The sequence below is a fragment of the Psammomys obesus genome, unplaced genomic scaffold (assembly GCF_907164565.1).
Source record: "Psammomys obesus unplaced genomic scaffold, mPsaObe1.curated_primary_1811, whole genome shotgun sequence".
Classification (NCBI taxonomy): domain Eukaryota; kingdom Metazoa; phylum Chordata; class Mammalia; order Rodentia; family Muridae; genus Psammomys; species Psammomys obesus.
In genome coordinates, this window is record NW_026596120.1 from 6,304,531 (window position 1) to 6,323,238 (window position 18,708).

Sequence of the window (18,708 nt, forward strand, 5' to 3'; positions counted from 1 at the left end):
ACACCTCCATACCCATGTCATCCTGTCTTGATTGACTGTGCCTTCAAACTGTGACCAAAAATTAACTCTTCCTTCCCTAATTCTTTTCACTCTTCTTTCATCGTTGCAATTAGCAGAGTAACGACTACCTGGGAGGTAGAGAAAGATAGATCTGTATAAGTTTGAGGCCAGCTTGGTCTACATAGTGAATTCCAGGCCGGCCAGGGCTACATAATGAGATCCCATCTTTAAAAAAGTAAATAAATAAAAAATAAAAATTTTTTTAAAGGAACTGTCACCAGATTGTGAGGCCACATGCCTATAATCCTGAAACCTTATGATGTAAAACCAATAGGATCAGGAGAACAGGGACAGCCTTGGCTACATAGAGGAGTTCAAGGCAATACTGGCTAGGTGAGACTCTCTCATAAAATCTATATGTAATAGTAATTAGGTAATTGAAAGATAGCTCAGTGGTTAAGAGCACTAGTTGCTCATGCAGAGGACCCAAGTTTGGTTCCCAGCACCCACATGGCAGCTCCCAACCATCTCTAACTCCAGATCTAGAGTCTCTGCTGCCCTCTTCTGGCTCTCACAGGCACTGCATGCACAAGTACATACACACCTACAGGCAAAATGCCCATACGCTTAAAGTAAGTACATCTTCAAAAACAATTCAGTTGTCATATATAAGCAATGTTTCTTGTGTTTAATATCATTTTTTACGAATACAAAATGATATGTTTGTATGTTAACCTGTTTGAGTATATCATAGTAAAGGCTACTGATTAAATAGCTATAGCCACTTGAAATGTTCCTTCATAGACTGGCAATAAATTAAACCTAGTAGTAAAATAAAAAGTACATTATTGTACATGAAGATGCAAAACACAAGGCCCTGAGCTTTTGTAATTGAGCATAGGTTAGGCGATGTTCAGTTGGCCAGTATCTCTTTCATAGTTTCTTTTGCATCTTTTATCAAGTCAATAAAACCATAGTTGTTGTTTTTTTTAATACAGAATTATGACATGAGTGCACTCTCAATAATTCTCTTGTCTGTGACTAGGAACAAGCAGTTGTACGATATGCTGCAGAGGGAGATCCAGATTCCAGTCACGAATATCCGGTATGTAAGCTTTGTTTTGAACAGGCCCAGTTAGGCGATCAGCCTGACAGTTAGCTCAGTGACTGAACGTTTCCCCAGGTTTGAGCCCTGTCACTAATCAAACCAGACATTAATAGAAGAGGAGGAAGAGGGGGAAGCAGCCGCTGTTAGTTATTTTCATGACTTCCAAAACTTAATGCCCAGCTTTTTGGTGATAAAGTCGTTGGTCATGGCACTTTGGAGAGGAAAATGCTAGTTTTTGATTTATGAAGATATAGCACAATCTGAAATGTCAGGGGGTCCTGTCAAGCCTGCTTATTACATACAGATCGTTACCATTTCGTTATTGTGTTGTAGCTATCCTTTCTGTGTGGAAGCATCAAAGTGTTTTACCTTCTTTAATGTCCAAACAGGCTCTTCTGTTGGCTTAGTTTATTTTACTTATCACAGTGTTGAGCTAGTGGCAAAACAAGTGAGAGATGCCGAAACTGAGACCTGAATAACCACCAGTATTTGTCTGGGAGAAGCGTGGCCAGTGTCTTCAGTTGCATACCCACTGCCGAGCCCAGCACTCTACCAGCTCGTGCCAAAGCCACAGCCCCACAGGTGGCCCTGCTTAAATTTAGTGGGTCACAAAACAGCAGTAAACATAAACATGAGAAAAAAAACATTTGTCCGGAGTGGTGGGTAGACAGAGACGGTGGGGGAGATGGGAAAAGGTGCCGGTGAAAGTAGTTAATGTGAGTACATACATGTGTGAAATTCTCAAAGAACAAATTTAATCACGAATGAAAAGAAAAGTATTTGAGGATTACCCAGTACGATCCTATAAAGCAGTCCTGGTGCCTCTTCCCCCCACCTTGGGAGACAGGGACAGGAGGCTTGGAAGCTTCTGTTGATTCTGTCTAACTAGTGAGGCCGTGCCGCCTGGGCTTTGGGAGATCCTTATGGTTTTGCTTCTGTTGTAAAGATCTTGTCATAAGTTTAGTGCTAAATGACAAAATTTTGAAAGTTAAATAAATAGATAGATAGATAGATAGATAAATAGATAGATAGATAGATAGATAGATAGATAGATAGATAGATAAAAGCCGGGTTGAGGACTCGACTCAGTGGTGCCCGTTTGCTTAGCCCATGCAAAGCCCTGGCTGAACTCCCCTCCCCCCAAAAAAGTGAACCTCGGTAACCTCTGGTAACCCACGGGGAAACAGTCAGTGGTGGTCCAACAGTAACTCGCCTTGGTCCTGCTTTCCACAGGGCGGACGGAGGCGTCTGTAACAACGCTTTTGTCATGCAGATGACTTCAGACCTGATTAACGAGAAGATAGACAGGCCCGCCCACTTCGACATGTCCTGCTTGGGGGCAGCCACCCTGGCTGGTCTGGCTGTGGGTACGTGTAGACTTTACGAAAAGGAGCCCTTTCTTGTAAGCTTTCTGTGATGGCACTGCTCATCCTCAGTCACAAGATGCCAGCGAGCATCTGGAAAGCGGAGTCTACAGGGGTGTTTATTGATGGACTTCTGCCTCACGGGTCATTCTCTGACCTCCATTAGGCCTGACGGTCCTGTCCTGACTTCACTGGAACCGTGAAGTGAGGGCATCTCAGTGTCTGCTACTCGGGTCTCTAGCAAGGGATGGTCTTGGGATGAGCTTTCTCAGCATCCAACATTAAAGAGAAGAACTATAAGGTGGATGTTGTTTAGGGAGTCCTTTGAGGAATGGGAACCACCATAGCTAAAAAGAAATGTTAGCAGTCGCAAGAAACTCTAGCTGACCCAACCTAACAGGATTCTTGCTGGACGTGGGCCAGGGTTACAGGATAGCACCTGGGATGAACCTTGAAGCCCAGAAAGTTAAGGCATAGTTGAAAAGAAATCAGATACATTGAGGTTTAGAGTTTGATGGGTTTTGCCACTAGACCCATCTTTTTAAAATCAGCGATTTAGAAAAATAGTTGAGCATTGGGTGAGGTGGCACATGCCTTTAATCCCAGCAGAGGCAGAGGCAGCAGATTGATGTGATTTTGAGGCCAGACTGGTCTACAAAGTGAGTCCAGGACAGCCAAGGATACACAGAGAAACCTTATCTCAGGAAAAAACGAAAAATAAAAGCAAATAAAAAAAAAAAGAAAGAAAGAAAAAAAATAGCTGGTCAGTGGTGGCACACACCTTTAATTTCAGCACTCAGGAAGCCGAGGCAGGTGGATCTCTGAGTTCAAGGCCAGCCTGGTCTGTTGAGCGAGTTCCAGGACAGCCAGGGCTACACAGAGAAACCCTATGTTGAAAAACCGAAAGAAAAAGAGAAAAAAATCAGCCATTTGTTGAGCACCTTCTACAAGATAGTCATGGCTGGATATTTAAAAGTTAAAGCCACAGTCCCTGGTCTCCAGTGTGAGCGGACAGATGATAAATTGTGATCAGCTCTGTGATAACCTAGCAAAGAGTGATGGTCTGAGGCCGCTGGGGCAGGAGTTCCAGAAGAAGCTAAGCTGTGGCTTCCCTTCTGACAGAGCAGCTTGAGGACAGAGAAGCTGAAGAGAGAACCTGGGTGATTCCAGGGAGGAAGAGGCTTTTGCATGAGTGTGCATGTGCACACACAAACACAAAAACATACAGATACACACAATGACACAGATATGCAAACACACATACACAGATTCACACAAAAACACAGACCTACACATAGATACAGACAGAGATACAGATACACAGGTATACACACAGATACACACAAAGAAACCACACAAACATACACACAGATATATACAAAAGCACACAAAGACACAGATACACACAAGACATACACATAGACACAAAGACGCAAACATACACAGATAAGCACAAAAAAACCACAAAGATACACATATATACATACAGATACACACACAAATACACAGATCACACTTATATACACAGATACACACACACAGAGACACAGAAACACAAACACAGTTACAAACAGACACATGTATACACACACAAACACAAAGATATATACAAAACACACACACACAAATATATGTCATCTAAAATAGCTTGCTGTTGGTAAGAAAAAATGTAATTTGTAAGAAATACTTGAGGTTGAGCCTGGCTATGAGGAGAGGCAAAAGCACAAATACAGTGAAATCTCTGAGTCTAAGACCATCTGGTCTACAAAGTGGGTTCCAGGACAGCCAGGGCTACACAGAGAAGCCCTATGTCAAAAAAAATAACACAAACAAATAAATAGATACCTGAGTAGTGAGCTTCCTGCAAGACACCTTATAAGTTGAGGCTATGATATAGTTCCAAATATATTATTTTCTCACTTTTTGTTTTGTTTTGTTTTTTGAGACAGGGTTTCTCTGTGTACCCTTGGCTGTCCTGGACTCACTCTGTAGACCAGGCTGGCCTCTTTGAACTCACAGAGATCTGCCAGCCTCTGCCTCCCAGAGTGCTAGGCTCACAGCAAGCACCACGGCATCTGGCTTCTTTTGTCACTTCTTATTATGAATTAAAAATTGTCCTTCCAGTAAAACAATATAATTTTATTTTGGATTGGAATTTAAATAATGTGTACAAAACACTATTTTTTGAAAAAGAAATTGTACTGATTCTCATTTTTGGGTTTTATCTATATTATTCTATTTGAGTTGCCAGTTACCTCAATTTATCTTAATTTATTTTAGTTGTATAAAAAAAAAAATAGAAGTTGTGTGTGGTGGTTCATACCTGCATTCCCAGCACTGGGGAGGTCCAGGCAGGAGAACTACAAATTCAAAGCCAGCCTGAGCAATTTAGTGAGATCCTGTCACAAAATAAAGTCCAAAGAAGGTTGGGTAGTGTGTGTGTGTGTGTGTGTGTGTGTGTGTGTGTGTGTGTGTGTTTATCAGTGGGAAAAACGTGCCTGTTGTGTGTGAGGCTTTCTGTTCAGTCCCAATAAATGAAAAGTATTATAATACCATTCAGAAATAAAAAGCAAAGTAATTTGTTTTAACCCCTAGTGTTATCTTTCCCTAATGTTCTGGACACTGTTTTAGCATACTAATTGTTCTCCTTGGCACAACTCATATAAATTGGTGGATATGTTTCATTAACTCATTATTTGCCTTACATTTTGAGATTTCTTTTTTTCTATATGTAGGATTTTGGGCTGACAAGGAGGAGCTACAGAAGCTGAGGCAGAGTGAGATGGTTTTCAAGCCTCAGAAGAAGTGGCAGGAATATGAAGTGAATATGGAAAACTGGGTGAAAGCCGTGAAACGCTCCATGAACTGGTACAACAAGGCGTAAGACTGAGGAGCCGTTGACAGGATGTGCCCAGGGAGAGGCCCAGCACTGCCGCCCCGACCGTGACCGAGAGAAGATTCACAACGAGCCTCGAGCCTCGCAAGCCGAGAGAAAAAGCGTTGCTCCTTTTAAAAAAAACTCTCTCTCTCTCTCTCTCTCTCACACACACACACACAAAATACTTCTTAGTTTTTTTATACAAATCTTAGTGAAATGTTTAGGCTGCGATACCTCAAAATTGTGTCTTCTTTCTTCCAGCGGTCTTCAAAGGACACTGTCCACTCCCAAAGCACTTTGATAGTTGTGAGTCCTCCTCTGTTTTTTTTTGTTTTTTTTTTAATATACAGGGTCGGTGGCAGACAGGCCATAGTAATTCAGCCTCTGAGAGCTAATTGTTCTGCATCAGACACCATCACATTTTGTTAGAAATTAAGAACAATTTTTCTTACATTTCAAACGAAGTGGACTATTTGAAATCCAGAGTGCTAAAAAGGAGGACTAGCTGAGAAAATGTTTTATGTTGAAAGCTGTAGTGCCATGTTTTCATATGAGCTCTTTATGCCGCTCCCAGAGGGGCTCATTAGCACTTTCCTTTGTTGAGCGTGAAGACGCGGCCTGCATTCTTCTAACGGTTGTTTTGTTACTGTTGTCGAGGCAACAGTGCCACTGTGCAGCCCAGGCTGCCTGGAAACATGAGAGTCTCCTGCCTCAGCCCCTCGGATTATGGGATTGTAGGTGTGCAGCAGCGTGCCTTGCTGAGGACTCATCATTCACCGAGGAACGAGTTTTAGTTTGTGGATAGTGAGCCTGGCTCTGGTAGCAAATATTGAGACTTTCAAGGCTGAGGCCAGAGGAGTATAAGCGTGAAGCCTATCTGAGCAATGTGGGGAGTTCCAGGCAATCTGGGCACAATAGTGAAGCCCTGTCTTTAAAAATACCTTTTGTTTTGTTTGAAAAAAGATCTTAATGTTTAACCCATGCTGGTTTCTGACTCTTGAGCCTCCTGCTTTAATCTCCAGAGTTGTGTATAGCGGTCTGTTTTTATAAAGTGCAAGAAGAAGAAGATTTACATCAACTTTCTTTATCTTTTTTGTTGAAATGCTTGCATAAATGTCTCTTTAAAAAAAAAAAAACTACTTGACAGAGTTTAAATTATTATTAGGTTTTGTTGTTGTTTTGTTTTGTTTTTTGGCAACAGAGTTCATTATATAGCTCAGGCTGGCCTAAAACTCCAGGTCCTCTTGACTCAGTCTCCTGAGGAGCTAGGCTTGTAGGCATGTGCCACACTTGGCATCAGAGTTTACTGTGACCTAGATCATCGGTAACTCAAGAATTGCCTTCATGGGTCACTTGATGTGTGTTTTGGAGTTTGTCTGTCCTGCTCGCTTTTGAGGGTTAGCGGGGGCTGGCTGATGAAGTAATGGACGGTGTGCTTGGTAATGATTGCCGTAAGCAAGTCTGCTGCTGAGCCAGAGTCCCGCCTTATGAAGCACTACTGTCCCTGGAAGACTGGGAGGGGCACATTCAGAGCCTCTCGCTGGGTTAAAATTGTCCTGGGTTAAAAAAATCCTAGAGCGGTTGCCGGTGCTGTGTCCTATTTTACATCACTTGCCCCTCTCTCCAGGGGAATTTGGATTTTCTTGAGTGTGAATGAACTTGTTCCCATCTTGGTCAGTATCACATAAAAGTGATACCACTGTGGAGCCATCTACTTCATAATTATGTTACTGAAGGAACAACTGGCAGAAGGAATGTTACTGCTGCTGTCATATGTCCATTTGGGAGTCAGTGACGCGAGAATGAATAGGTACATTGAGCTTTCTGCAAATTATTTTCCTGAGTTCCCAGTGTCTTCAGTCGTTAAAAAAAAAAAAAAAGTTTCTTAATGGAAACATTGTAGCAAACATGTAGCATCTTTAGCTCCATTAACTTTGGAGAGTGAAGACAGCTCAGCAGGTAAAGGCCCTTGTCATACAAGCTTGCTGACCTGAATCCAGTCCCCTGACCTCCACATGGGCATGGTGTTGTGTGCACATCCTCCAAAATAATAAAAACTCTAAAAAATTTGGAAATATTTTTGTTAGAGGCATTTTTGTTTACTGCAACAAATCAGAACTCACATAGATAATCTTATTCTTCTACAACATTTTTACACAGCTTTGTGGCCAATTACAGGTTCTCCCATCATGTGAAAGCTGCTTATTTGAATGTTTTGCATAGGTTCTGCTGATAGGTATGATTTCAGGAAGTAATTCTGTCCTTTTGTCTTAGGGCAGACTGAATTGTGATATTAATTACTAAAGATGCCATTTGCCATTTCTTCCCTATGCTCTTCCTAATGTACAACTTCAGAGTGAAGGATAAATATCTTTTAGATAATGTTAAAAACAGCTAATATCTCATTCAAATTGAGTGTCTCTTAAGATCAATGACTCTTCCTCCTCCTCCTCCTCCTCCTCCTCTTCCTCCTCCTCTTCCTCCTCCTCTTCTTCTTCTTCTCTTTCTGTAGATCTAGAAGCTAATCTTTTGCTTTTTGGCATTTCTGGCAAATTTTAATGACAGGGCTTAGTGACTCTTGTAAGAGTTAAGTAAAATCAGAAATATGTCATTTTCTTTTGTGGTTGTAGAAACAGTTGCTAATCAAAAGCAATGGAAGAAAATCATCCCTTCATCTGCCTTTTGAAAATAATTTTAATATGCTAATATTTCTTAGCATATTTTCTTTTCCCATTATAGACCTACCAGGCATTTTAAGAGATTGCCAGCAAACTCAGGACAGTGTTCCTGTGCAGCCTGTATTAAAGTGGTACTAATTGCTTTATCTATGACTTACTGATCTTCAGATCTCTTGTTCATCAGTTTCAGCATTGATCTTTGTTTTTGTGATATGGTCTCAAGGTGTAGCCCTGGCTGTCCTGGAACTCACTCTTCAGACCAGGCTGTCCCCACACTCACAAGCTCTGCCTGCCTCTGCCTCCCGAGTGCTGGGGTTAAAGATGTGCCTCCGCACCTTGCAACATAAACATTTTGAACTGGATCTGTCTTTGCTTTGGGGTGCTGTGCTGGATACAGTAGGATGCTTGGCAGTCCCTGACCTCCACTGTTCAGCATTTCCCTGCTTTTTATGGTTCCGAAATGCCTGCCAACACTGGCCATCCCAGGAGGCAAGAAATCATTGTCATTGGAGAACCACTGCCAGCTCTTTGATACTGGCTATTAGAAGAAAAAATGAAGATTTGGTGAATACAGTAACATTTACAATATTCCCTTCATTGTTTTCCCCTAGGAAATGATTTTTTGGGGGGGTATATAACAATTCAGGTTGTTTTTTTTTTTTCGATTTAGTTTATTTTCTATAATTTATTCACTTTCCATCCTGATTGTAGCCCCCTCCCTTGTCTCCCCCGGGTCCCACCCTCCCTCTTCCCACCAATCCCCTCCTTCAGTTCTCAGAAAGGGGGATCCCTCCTCCCCTACCATCTGACCCTAGCCTATCAAGTCTCATTAGGACTACTTACATCCTCTTCCTCTGTGGCTTGGCAAGGCTCTCCACCAGGGGGAAGTGATCAAAGAGCAGGCAACAGAGTCCATGTCAGAGACAGCCCCTGCTCAGTTACTAGGGAACACACATGGAGATTGTGCTGCCTGTCGGCCACATTTACTGGTGCTTTCTCAGACAATTGGGAATATTGTTAACTCAAGACCCAGCTGTATCACTCCTGGGCATACACCCAAAAGATGCTTCACCATACAAAAAGGACATTTGCTCAACTGTGTTCATAGCAGCTTTATTCATAGTAGCCAGAAACTGGAAATAACCTAGATGTCCCTCAACCAGAGAATGGATAAAGAAACTGGTACATTCATGCAATGGGATATTACTCAGCTATTAAAAATAAGGAAATCATGAAATTTGCAGGCAAATGGATGGAAGTAGAAAAGATCATCCTGAGTGAGATAACCAGAACCAGGAAATGAATTTTTAACAATGAAAAAAGAGGTAGTATCCTAAAATACAGTTTCTGTTTTGCTGGATAGTGAAGAAAAAAGTATTGGTTGGTTGTGATCTCACCTCTCTGGATGGATCAAACCTAGAGCCTTGAGCCTGGTAGTCAACTATTCTACTACTGAACAACATCCCAGCCTATATGTCTCCATAACAGATTCTTACGTACCTCAGCTCTACCCCTGTGTGGTCATACTTAGTGGGTATTTGGTATGGCAGATATATTTTGTAGACTCTGTGTCCCTACCCATTTTTCTGAGACAGGGTCTTACTCTGTAGCCTAGGTAGGCCCGGAACTCATGGTAGTGCTCCTGCCTCAGCCTCCTGGGTGCTGGGATTACAGACATGAATCACCAAGCCTTTGCTTCACTTTCATCGCTGAACTAGGAAAGGATCGCTGTGTCAAACCCTAACTAGATTTGGTGCTTCCTGAAGCCAAAGCCATGTTTGCTCCTCCCAGAACTTAACACTGTGCCTTCATGTTTATGGATGGGTTTTTACTTCGCATTTGTCCTTGATCTTACATGTATTGATAGTATCTTGTGCTTGTGGAAAGGGTAGACATTTACAGCTAGAGTCATGATGTTGATTTAAAAAAAAAGTGTATATTTTCAAATATATTTTTATAGAGATATACAGCCACAGGTACACATGGGTGTAGCAGCTTCTAGTTGCTGGTCTGGGAATTTACCCTGGAGCCTGGTTCATGCTAAACATGCCTAGCTACTTTTGACTTTTTAAGGTATAGTTAAAACTTTTATTCACAGGTTTTAGATACTAGACTGCAGATAACTAACATTGTATTTTAAGAGTGCCTAATACTCTGGTGCTATAGAAAAAATCCCAGTAGTAGCCCCCTGATTAGGCAAAACACATATACTGGGGACCTGTTGTGGTTTTGTTTGTTTGTTTGTTTTGTTTTGAGGGCTTTTTTTCGTTTAGTTGGTTTGGTTTGGTTTTATTCGAGACAGGGTCTTCCTATGTAACTATGGCTGCCCTGGGACGCACTATGTAGACCAAGCTAGGGTCAAACTCAGAGGTCTGTCTCCCAAGTGCTGAGATTAAATGTCCCCTGGAGCCACTTTGTTCTGTTCTGGAGGCTAGAATTAATGTAATTAATGTAATAGTACAGCTCAAGAGGATGGCAAGACTTTTACAGTTCTTTGAAGAGAGATCACCACTACGCCTCAGAGTCCTCCAACTTTGAACCTGTGGTCATCCAGAAGTATCTATAGAAGGCTTGAAGGGAGTTTAGACTGTGCTTTTCAAATAAGGATAAGAAGTTTCAGACACTCCCTGAACTTTTAAGATTTTCCTGATTGGGAACCCAAAGCCTGAAGGAGGCTTTGGACTTGGATAGTTCTGAAGTTCTGTTATTCTGTTCTTACAGCCTTTCTGTCCTTTGTATTTTTTTCTTCGTATCTAGATAGCTATTGTGATTGCTTAGGAAAAACTGACATAGGGATTCCAGCTCAAACGGTTCTTATGTTGGCAGGCAGCTCAGTGTGGTAGAGTACATGTCTAGTGTCTACAGGGTCCTAGGTTTGATCCCCAGAGCTACAAAATAGAAAGAAAAATAAAGTCTATATACAGAGTGGCTGTCCCACTTCATGTTTCAAACATCAGTGTGTGAGCAATCCAGTTTCTCCATGTTCTCTCTCCAGCGTTTAGTGATGTTGAATATTATTTCATGTGCTTTTTGCCACCTGCTTGCCATCACCTTTTAAATCTCTGTTGATTATCTTTGTCAAGCTGCCAATTGGATTGTTTGCTAAACGAGCCATATCTTTAAAAAAAAAATTTTAAATAAAATCAGACTTCGGAAGTCATTAGGTAGGGTTTTTCAAATCATTTAAGGCAAAATGTTTTAGGATGTCTTAGGAAGGGCTCTTCTGTGCTCAGCACTGCTCATTACACAGCGCTGGGTGGGTACTGTGAAAATAAACAAAACAAAGTTTCAAAGGCAACTACACTCAAGATGTCCAGCAGTGTGTCAGACACATACTTTGTATATAACACTCACCATGTTTTTAACTCTGTGCAAAATGGTATGATTTATGTAAAGGTTCAGAATGATTTTGTTACAAATTAATTAGAAAAGGTGGATAAATACAGATTTGAATTTTCATATATCGGTAAATTTATGGTCTTATTTCTCTCATTGTTATGTCAGTTTTATTAAATATTGAGACTGTCATAAACCATTTTAAAGATCTTTAATAAAATCAAAGATGAACACAGCAATAGAAATGCTTCTCGTATGCATATGAGTTTTCTGTTTAAAACATTCTTGTTTGTTGTTTTCAAGACAAGATTTCTCTGTGTAGCCCTGGCTGACCTGGCACTCACTCTGTAGACCAGGCTGGCCTCAGAGACCTGCCCGTCTCTGTCTCCCAAGTGCTAGGATTAAAGGCATGCGCTACACCACCACCACCTGGCTTTGTATAAGACATTTTAAGGAGCCGAAATTAACCTCAAATGTCCTAGGTAGCTGACAGTGACATTGACTTCCCTCTCCTGTTTCCATCTCAGAGCCAGGATTACAGGCACTTGTTTTCTTCCTTTTTTTTTTTTTTTTTTTTTTTTGTTCTTTGTTTTTGAGACAGCATTTCTCTGGCCATCCTAGACTTGCTTTGTAGACCAGGCTGGCCTTGAACTCAGAGATCGGCCTGCCTCTTTCTCCCTGAGTGCTGGGATTGCAGGTGTGTGTGTCACAGGCACTTGTAAGTATCTAGGATCTGGAAATCAAAGTCAGGTCCTCATGCCTGCATGCAAGCTCTTTACCAACCGAGCTATCTCTTCAGACTACCTACTATCTGCTTTATAAACTATAAACTATCTGCTTTAGTTTATAGGTTTGCTTTTTACTTTACCTAAACATTTTGATTGAACACTGAGTACTTTCTACTCTGGTTTCTGCACACTGAGGAAAAAAAAAACAAAAACAAAACAAAACCTGTTAGCAGAGTGCTTTCCTAGAATGTAACTATTTTAGTAACATTTTGGGATTGACTTTCCTAGCTATTTCCCACTCCTGTTCTTTCTAGCTATCTCCCCACATAAACCAGCTGCATATGAGAATTTTTGTCAAGCTTGGCCTGGTGGCACACTTTTAATCCCAGCATGTGGGATGCAGAAGCTGGCAGACCTGTGAGTAGAGGGCAGAAGATGCCTAGCCTTGGCTCCTACATCAGGGAGTTTGGGGCAGCCAGGGCTACATAGTGAGACTTTGTCTCACAGGGGAAAGAGAAAGTTATTTTTGTAGGAGGCTGGGGAGATGACTCAGTATGCTAGAGTGCTTGCTATGTAAGCATGAGACCTACTGGATTTCTATCTCCAGTATCCATGAAAAAAAAAAATGGGTGGGGCTGCACACAATTATATGTGAGGAAGTCGGCCCAGACAGGAGGTTCCCAGGGCTGTGCCGGCTCTCAAGCCAGGCAGCCTAGCCAAATGGTATGCTCCAGGGTCACTGAGAGACTTGTAAAAAATAAGATAGAGAAATACATCCAGTGTTGACCTCTCGCCTGCATGGGCAGATGAACATGCTTGCTCACATGTGCACATATGAGCACATACCACGCACGCTAAATAAATTAAATTCCTTTAAAAAAATAAATCCTGTCACAATGTTTGCAGAAGACAAACTTAGATCTCTGCACTGCTGGTTGTTTAATATTTTGACTCATTCTTGTATATAAACCTAAAACTCCAAAGACATTTCGACAGACACAAGAGACATGTGCAAAGAAATTTAGAGCATCAAAATAGGAGAAAAGGGTAAAATACCAAACATTTATTAGCAAGAGAAATTAAACATTTATTTATTTACTTTTTGGGACAGGGACTCATGTAAGCCCAGGCTAGACTTGAATTCTCCATGTAGCTGAGACAGAAGCCGGAGGCTGCAGAGGTCTAGGGCAGCCTGGGCTACAGAGTGACATCCTTTCTAAGCAGACAACTAAGATTAGGTGTGAAAATTGCTTTCATTGTGAAGAGTAACGGAAATTCTCCCACTGCCCTAACTTCCAGCTTCCAGAAATGAACCAGGAAGAGGCTGTATTTCAAATTCAAGGTGCAAATTCAAGGTGCAATGGCACCCAGTCCTGTTACAGTGATTGATCTGCACATGCTGCAATCACAGCTCCCAGATAACCCTCAGGCTGACATTCCCCTTACGGTGTCTATTCTTTCTTCAGTCAATGGATTGGGCATAGAAGATGCTTTAAACAACAGCAACAAAATCCTGTTTGGAACTGATCTGACAGCAGATATTTCTGTTCAGTGTTTGGTTGGGTGAGGCGGCAACAGCATCCCTTTGGGAGCTTGTAGGAAGTGTGGAATCTAGGCCACACCTTGTAATATAAAGTTTAATGAGAATTCCCTGGGTGATTCCTACGACATTAAAGTCAGAGGGGACCAGGAGTCCTGTTCCTGCTGAGAGCCAGATGCAGCAGGAGATCCCTATCACATGAAACTCCTCGACTTTAATAGGCCTGCAGTTTTCATAGCCCCTTTTCTCTTGATTCTGAGGCCCACAAGGAAGGTTGACTTTATTTTTCTAGACAGTGTTTCTCATAGTAGCTCTGGCTCACTCTGTAGTTCAAGGCTGACCTCAAACTCACAGCAGCCTCTGCCTCCCATGTGCTAGGAGGAAGGTTGACTTCAAAAAATTTTATGTACAGGTGGAGGTCAGAGGACTAGTTTCAGGAGTTGTAGTTCTTTCCTTCCACCATGAGTTCTGGGGATTTAATTCCTCATCAGGCCTCTTGGATAATTTTATGTCAACTTGACACTAGTTAGAGTCACCTGACAGGAGGAACCTCAGTTCAGAAAATGCTTCCTTAAGATCCATCTGTAAGGCTTTTTCTTAATTAGTGATGGATTTGGGAGGGCCCAGACCATTGTGGGTGGGGTCATCCATGGCTCAGGGTTCTGTAAGAAAGCAAGCTGAGCAAGCCATGAGGAGCAAGCCAGTAAAAACTACCTACCCCTCCATGGCCTCTGCCTTAGCTCCTGCCTCCAGGTTCCTGCCCTGTTTGAGTTCCTGTCTTGGCTTCCTTCACTGATGGACTACAAAGTGGAAGTATAAACCAAATAAATCCTTTCCTCCTCAACTTGCCTTTAAAGGTCATGGTGTTCCATCACATTTGCTTTTAAAGGTCATGGTGTTCCGTCACATCCATAGAAATGCTAACGAAGACACCCACATAGCCATCTCCTCAGCCCTTTGTTTGCATTTGAGGTATGTTTTCTTGTAGGATTTCTTCCTTTGGGCTGGCCTTGGACTTGCTATGTTATAGAGGCTGGCTTTGAATTCCTGATCTTCCTGCATGTGCCGCACAAAAGTGCTGGTGGTACAAGCAGGAACCACCATGCCTGAACAAGAGTAACTTTATATATATCTCCCCATCTGTAGTGGTGACTGAACCCAGAGCCTTGTATGCCACAGGCAAATGCTCTCCCAGTGAGCTATATGACCAGTTTTGGTCCTCTTTTAAAATGTTAGTTTAAGACAGAGTTTCTGAACCTCTTGAGTTGCTTTTGAACTCACTCTGTACCCCAGATTGGGCTTGAACTTGCAACTCTTCAGTCTCAGTGTTCTGAGTACCTATACTTACAGGTGTGCCCTATTGTGCCTTGTTTATTATTCTTTGTTTCTCTTTCCGAAAATACTTACTGGCTAGCTGCTCTATATTCATCAATAATGGCACTGAAAATGACTGACGACTCTGATGGCACTCAGAGCCTAACAGGCTACAGATCCAAGTGAATCATTACAGCTTTAATAAATGTTAGAAAGGCAGACAAAATTTTACGGGGAAAGAGCTGAGGATGGGAAGTCAAGACATTCCTTTTTGGAGTAAGTTAAGTTTAGCTGGTAAGGCATACGATGGACTGGGTAAGCCGAGGGATTGTTACAAGCTCATGAAATACCACTTAACGGTTCTTGAGACATTTATGTTTGTGTTCCCAACCCTTGCACAGTGTTTGGCACACAGTAAGTGCCTAATGAGTGCTGAATCAATAAATGTGCAGTCACAGTTCAGACATCTATTCTCTGGCATTGGAGATGATAAAGACTTAATTTCTTTTTTCAAAGGAAACAGGATCCCTTAATGGAGAAATGAGAAGGTAGACAGAAAGCTGTTTGTGCACACTGCTAAACTGAAGCTGTGAGTGGGAATGAAAAACTGATTTACATGAATTCTTATCCCTGTAGCAACTCAATTTATTCTGTACCAGAGAACTTTCAGCATTTGGCTTCAAAATCAAGCTGTTCTTCCTTGTTCTGAATTCTTGGCCTGCTGTGAAACTAGCATTTACTTGTCTTTTACAGCATACTCTCATTAGGTCATGGAAATTCACAGCTAGATCAAGCTAGTGTATGGAAAATTTGAAGCCTTCTACTGTGTGTTTTACTTTGTGGCTTTGGAAGATATTGTGGAATGTGGACTTTTGATATCTATTTCAAGAACAAGGCTAAAGGATGATAACTGGTGTACTTACTGATCACTTACTTTGCACATTGCATGTCTCATGCTAACTTCTATAGGAGCACACCAAACCACACAGTAACTTCATATTGTTCAACTTAGGGTTTTTGTTTGTTTGTTTTTTGGCTTTTTGAGACATGATCTTTTATGCAGCCCTGGTTTACAATTTGTAGACCAGGCTGGCCTGGAACTCTCAGAGATCTACACACACACCTCTGCCTCCCGAGTGATGGGACTTATTTTTTGTCTCCAAGCTTTCACCTTAGAAAGAGGCTCAGAGAATAATGCAAGACAGAACAGAGGGTATAAGGCATTTGTTGCCAAACCTGAAAACCTGATGTTAATCTCTGAGAAGAAAAGAACCAATTCCTGCAAGTTGTGCTCTGATCTCTACTCTTAGCCATTCCCTCCCATTCCAGCATGGACATGCAGTATTTACTTGACAGGTAATGAGATTCTAGGCACTCGTTTCTCCACAGTGCCCCAAGAATTTTTATGCGTCTGCTTCTGTTGTGGCTATGCATGTTGAGGTGCTTCATAATTTTTCTCTACTGGACTGAGGTAAAGTTTTTTTTTTTTTCTGTCATGCTGAGTTTTCTATCTTTAATGCCAATATTGCTAAGTATTCTGTCTCTTTGTTTTGAGACAGAGTTTTTCTGTGTAGCCTGGATGTCTTGGAACCCACTTTGTAGACCAGGCTGGTCTTGAACTCAGAGATCCTCCTGCCTCTGCCTCCCAAGTGCTGGGACTACAGGTGTGCACCACCACTTCCCAGTGTAAGGATTTATTAAATAAGCTGAACACAATACCTTAACAATTTTTTTTGTGGAAATTAAATAAATCCACATTCACCTGTTGGTGAAAAAGGCAATCATTCATCTAAGGTTTTTGGAATTTAAATCAGTCACTGGATTACTGTGTGTGGTATTTTTGAAAATCTGGGTGGATTTTACCCATCACAATTATGCAGAAATTGTCTCCAATTCTTCCAAAGAAACAGCCAAAGGTGTTTGCTTTCTTGCCTCCCTCACACCTTTATGTATTTATTCTTTCTATCTATCTATCTATCTATCTATCTATCTATCTATCTATCTATCCTATCTATCTTTTTACCTACATAATCTATCCATCATATTTTTGAGAAAGAATCTCATTATCTATCTATCATCAATCTATTTATATGTTTGAGAAAGGACCTCATGAAGACCAGGTTGGTCTCAAACTTCGGACTGTAGCTCCCAGAAGCATGTGCTGACACTCTGGGCTGGTATTTTCTTTAGCAGCACCCTCTCAAGAGTTGTTTTCCCTTACCACACTACTGAGGTTCTGGGCTTAATTTGTTTTTATAATCTGCACCAACAAGAAATGTAGTTTTGTTGCTGTTGGGCCCCGTTTTTGGGAAATACAGCCTCATATAGGGCAGGCTGGCACCAACTGGCTTTGAAGCTGAAGATTATTTTTGCCTCTACCTGTGGGGTACTGGGATTACTGTAACTTGAGGTATTTACTTATTTGTTTATTTAGTATATTTTGAGGATCATCTTTCCCACCTCATTGGAACATAAGCTCAATGAAGCCAAGAATTTTTGTCTCTTTTGTACACATGTCCCCAGTACCATGAATAGTATTTGGCTCATAGAGCTATGAAGAAATTAAGATGAGAAATATCAAGAATCACTTTAAAGTTGGATTCTCTTATCTTACCTCTGAACTTTCACAGTAACTACTGCTCTCACAGGATTTTACACACGCACCTGAAGGAACAAAAACTTTTTTGGGGTCTCCCCAGCTGGCTTGTCTTGCCCTGGCTGGCTCGGAACTGGCTATGTTGACTAGGCTGGCCTGAAACTCACAGAGATTAGCTTGTGTCTGTCTGCTGAGTGCTGGGATTAAAGACATGAGCCACCGAGGCAACCTGAATGATTTAATAAATGATTAGGTCATCTGGCAGTGTGTGCCTCCACTTTCTGTTCTACTTCTATGTGATCTGGCCTAATTCGTATCCACACTTTCCCAGGAACTGAAGCAGGATCACCTCCACAGTCGTCTACGTGTGGCCTCAAGGTCACAGCTGTCCATCTGCTGCTTCTGGTAGTGGCCCGTCAAAGGTCCATGGTTGAGAAGATGGGATGGGAAAGAGAACCGGAGTCCAGAGCTGAGAGAAGGTGGTGGTGGGAGGTGAGGGGAGGTGAGGTGAGGGGCTGAAGTGGTCGCTCAGGCTTCCCGCACCCCTAGGTCGCCGGGCGACCCCTGGCGGGGAACTGGAGGTCAAAAGGCAAACTCCACCAGCCTCCCACCTCCGCCCCCGGCGCCGGGTGGCGAGTCCTGGGGGGGGCGGGTTTTGTTTACTCCCTACACGCACCGCGGCCCGGCCAATCCGCGGAGAGCGTCGCCGCGCGTCACGCCTCCCGAGGGCCAATCGGAGCGCCGCGTGCTGCCCGGCCGCCAAAGCGAGCGCGGGGGAAGCGGCGGCGGAGCGGCCGTGTTGCCGAGGGAGGACGGCGTCGGGCGCGCGGGGCTGGGAGGCCGTCGCTGCCTGGCACGCGGGGCGCGCCTGGACTCTTCCTGCGCCGCAGGGCTTCCGAGGCGCGCGGGGGCGCCCCGGGGACCTGGGCTGTGCGCGGGCGTGAGCTCGCTCCGACCGGACCCCGCTGCGCCTGAGGGGCGGCGGCTCCCGGGAGCGGGCCGAGGGCTCCCTCTGCACCGATCGGCGGTAAGGTCCGGGGAAAGGGCGCGGGCCTGCACGCCAGGGGCCTTTGGACCGGGCGCGGCCCTCCCCGCCCTGTGGCGGGCTTCGCAGCTTGTCCCCCGGGTTTCTCTGCAGCCCGGCCGAGCAACCCCCCCCCCCCCCC

At 43.0% G+C, this 18,708-nt stretch overlaps 2 protein-coding genes across 9 annotated transcripts in view; both read left to right on the forward strand.

The window, feature by feature from the left end:
- The window catches only part of Gk5 (glycerol kinase 5), a 55,027-nt gene extending 43,452 nt beyond the window's left edge, over positions 1 to 11,575 (forward strand). The window contains exons 14-16 of the mRNA XM_055629759.1: positions 1,046 to 1,105; positions 2,342 to 2,475; positions 5,208 to 11,575. Coding sequence (XP_055485734.1) covers positions 1,046 to 1,105; positions 2,342 to 2,475; positions 5,208 to 5,356 — 343 coding nt within the window. The 3' untranslated portion in view covers positions 5,357 to 11,575. The remainder of the gene's footprint in view (positions 1 to 1,045; positions 1,106 to 2,341; positions 2,476 to 5,207) is intronic.
- Positions 11,576 to 18,345: 6,770 nt separating this feature from the next.
- The window catches only part of Tfdp2 (transcription factor Dp-2), a 127,245-nt gene continuing 126,882 nt past the window's right edge, over positions 18,346 to 18,708 (forward strand). For 7 of the 8 annotated variants that reach the window (XM_055629589.1, XM_055629591.1, XM_055629592.1 and 4 more), the window contains exon 1: positions 18,352 to 18,569. The gene's annotated coding sequence lies outside the window, so the exon portion shown is untranslated. Of the gene's footprint in view, positions 18,570 to 18,708 lie in introns of all 8 variants that reach the window. The other variant, XM_055629590.1, reaches the window with a different exon arrangement.